This window comes from Spea bombifrons, chromosome 10 (assembly GCF_027358695.1).
Source record: "Spea bombifrons isolate aSpeBom1 chromosome 10, aSpeBom1.2.pri, whole genome shotgun sequence".
Classification (NCBI taxonomy): domain Eukaryota; kingdom Metazoa; phylum Chordata; class Amphibia; order Anura; family Pelobatidae; genus Spea; species Spea bombifrons.
Window position 1 is genome coordinate 17926122 of NC_071096.1, and position 883 is coordinate 17927004.

Consider the following 883-nt stretch of genomic DNA (forward strand, 5'->3'; position numbering starts at 1 on the left):
ACCTCCAGTGTGTTTAAAACATAGAAAAAGAAAAATACGGCAAGTGAAAAAAATTTAAAATAAAAACAAAATGACGACTTAAGGAACCGTGATTGTGTAGTGTAGTGAATAGAGCGGGCACGCATAGCCCTGAGATGTAGATGTCAGTGCAGTCCAGCATCATAGGAGAGAACCTGTTATGAAGCCTATCCTGTGGCATATTAGCGATGCAACGCATGACTTGACTCAAACCGAGGGAGTTTGACTACTAAGTACTTTAATGACTGTAATGGCCAGTTTTTTTTTAATTATTTCTGGGATTTTTTATTAACATATTTAAATGTCAATAATACAAATTACATATACAATATGTTTTAATTTAGTAAACTCATTTTGTTTAATATGTCATATATGCAGGATATATACACACACATCTGACAGAAAACCTAATGCGGATCGTGCCAATTCGTGTAACCCCAATTGCTGATGTATGCTGGGCGAGTCTCTGTCCATCAAACTGCTTATTACTGAAACGTATTAAGCGTTTCGTAGAAGAGACCTCCACCTGCCTGAAAACGCTAAAAACGTTTCTTTATCTAAACCAATCAAAGCCGACTCTATTCTAGCCACGCCCTCGTACAATTTTCCGATTGGTTCGCTTCGGTATGAAAACTAGGCGGGATTCGTCTTGAAGTGAAACGCTAGTTTGTGGGCAATAGTCTTTGCTATGGCAGTGAAGGGTGAGAAGGTAAGATTTAAAGGTTTTGTATTGTGGTTTTTAGTACTGTACAGGGATGCCCTCGTAAATTTGTTTCACGTACGGGATCCCTGACATGTAAATATTATGTAAGGTATAATACTATTACGAGGGTTGCTGTTCAGCAGTATAATTTAACTGGTAGGT

The 883-nt window shown here is 37.9% G+C and overlaps 1 protein-coding gene across 1 annotated transcript in view; it reads left to right on the top strand.

The window, feature by feature from the left end:
* The first annotated feature begins 686 nt into the window (after positions 1 to 686).
* LOC128467399 (mRNA decay activator protein ZFP36L2-like) overlaps positions 687 to 883 on the top strand; it is a 3116-nt gene continuing 2919 nt past the window's right edge. The window contains exon 1 of the mRNA XM_053449041.1: positions 687 to 727. Coding sequence (XP_053305016.1) covers positions 707 to 727 — 21 coding nt within the window. The 5' untranslated portion in view covers positions 687 to 706. The remainder of the gene's footprint in view (positions 728 to 883) is intronic.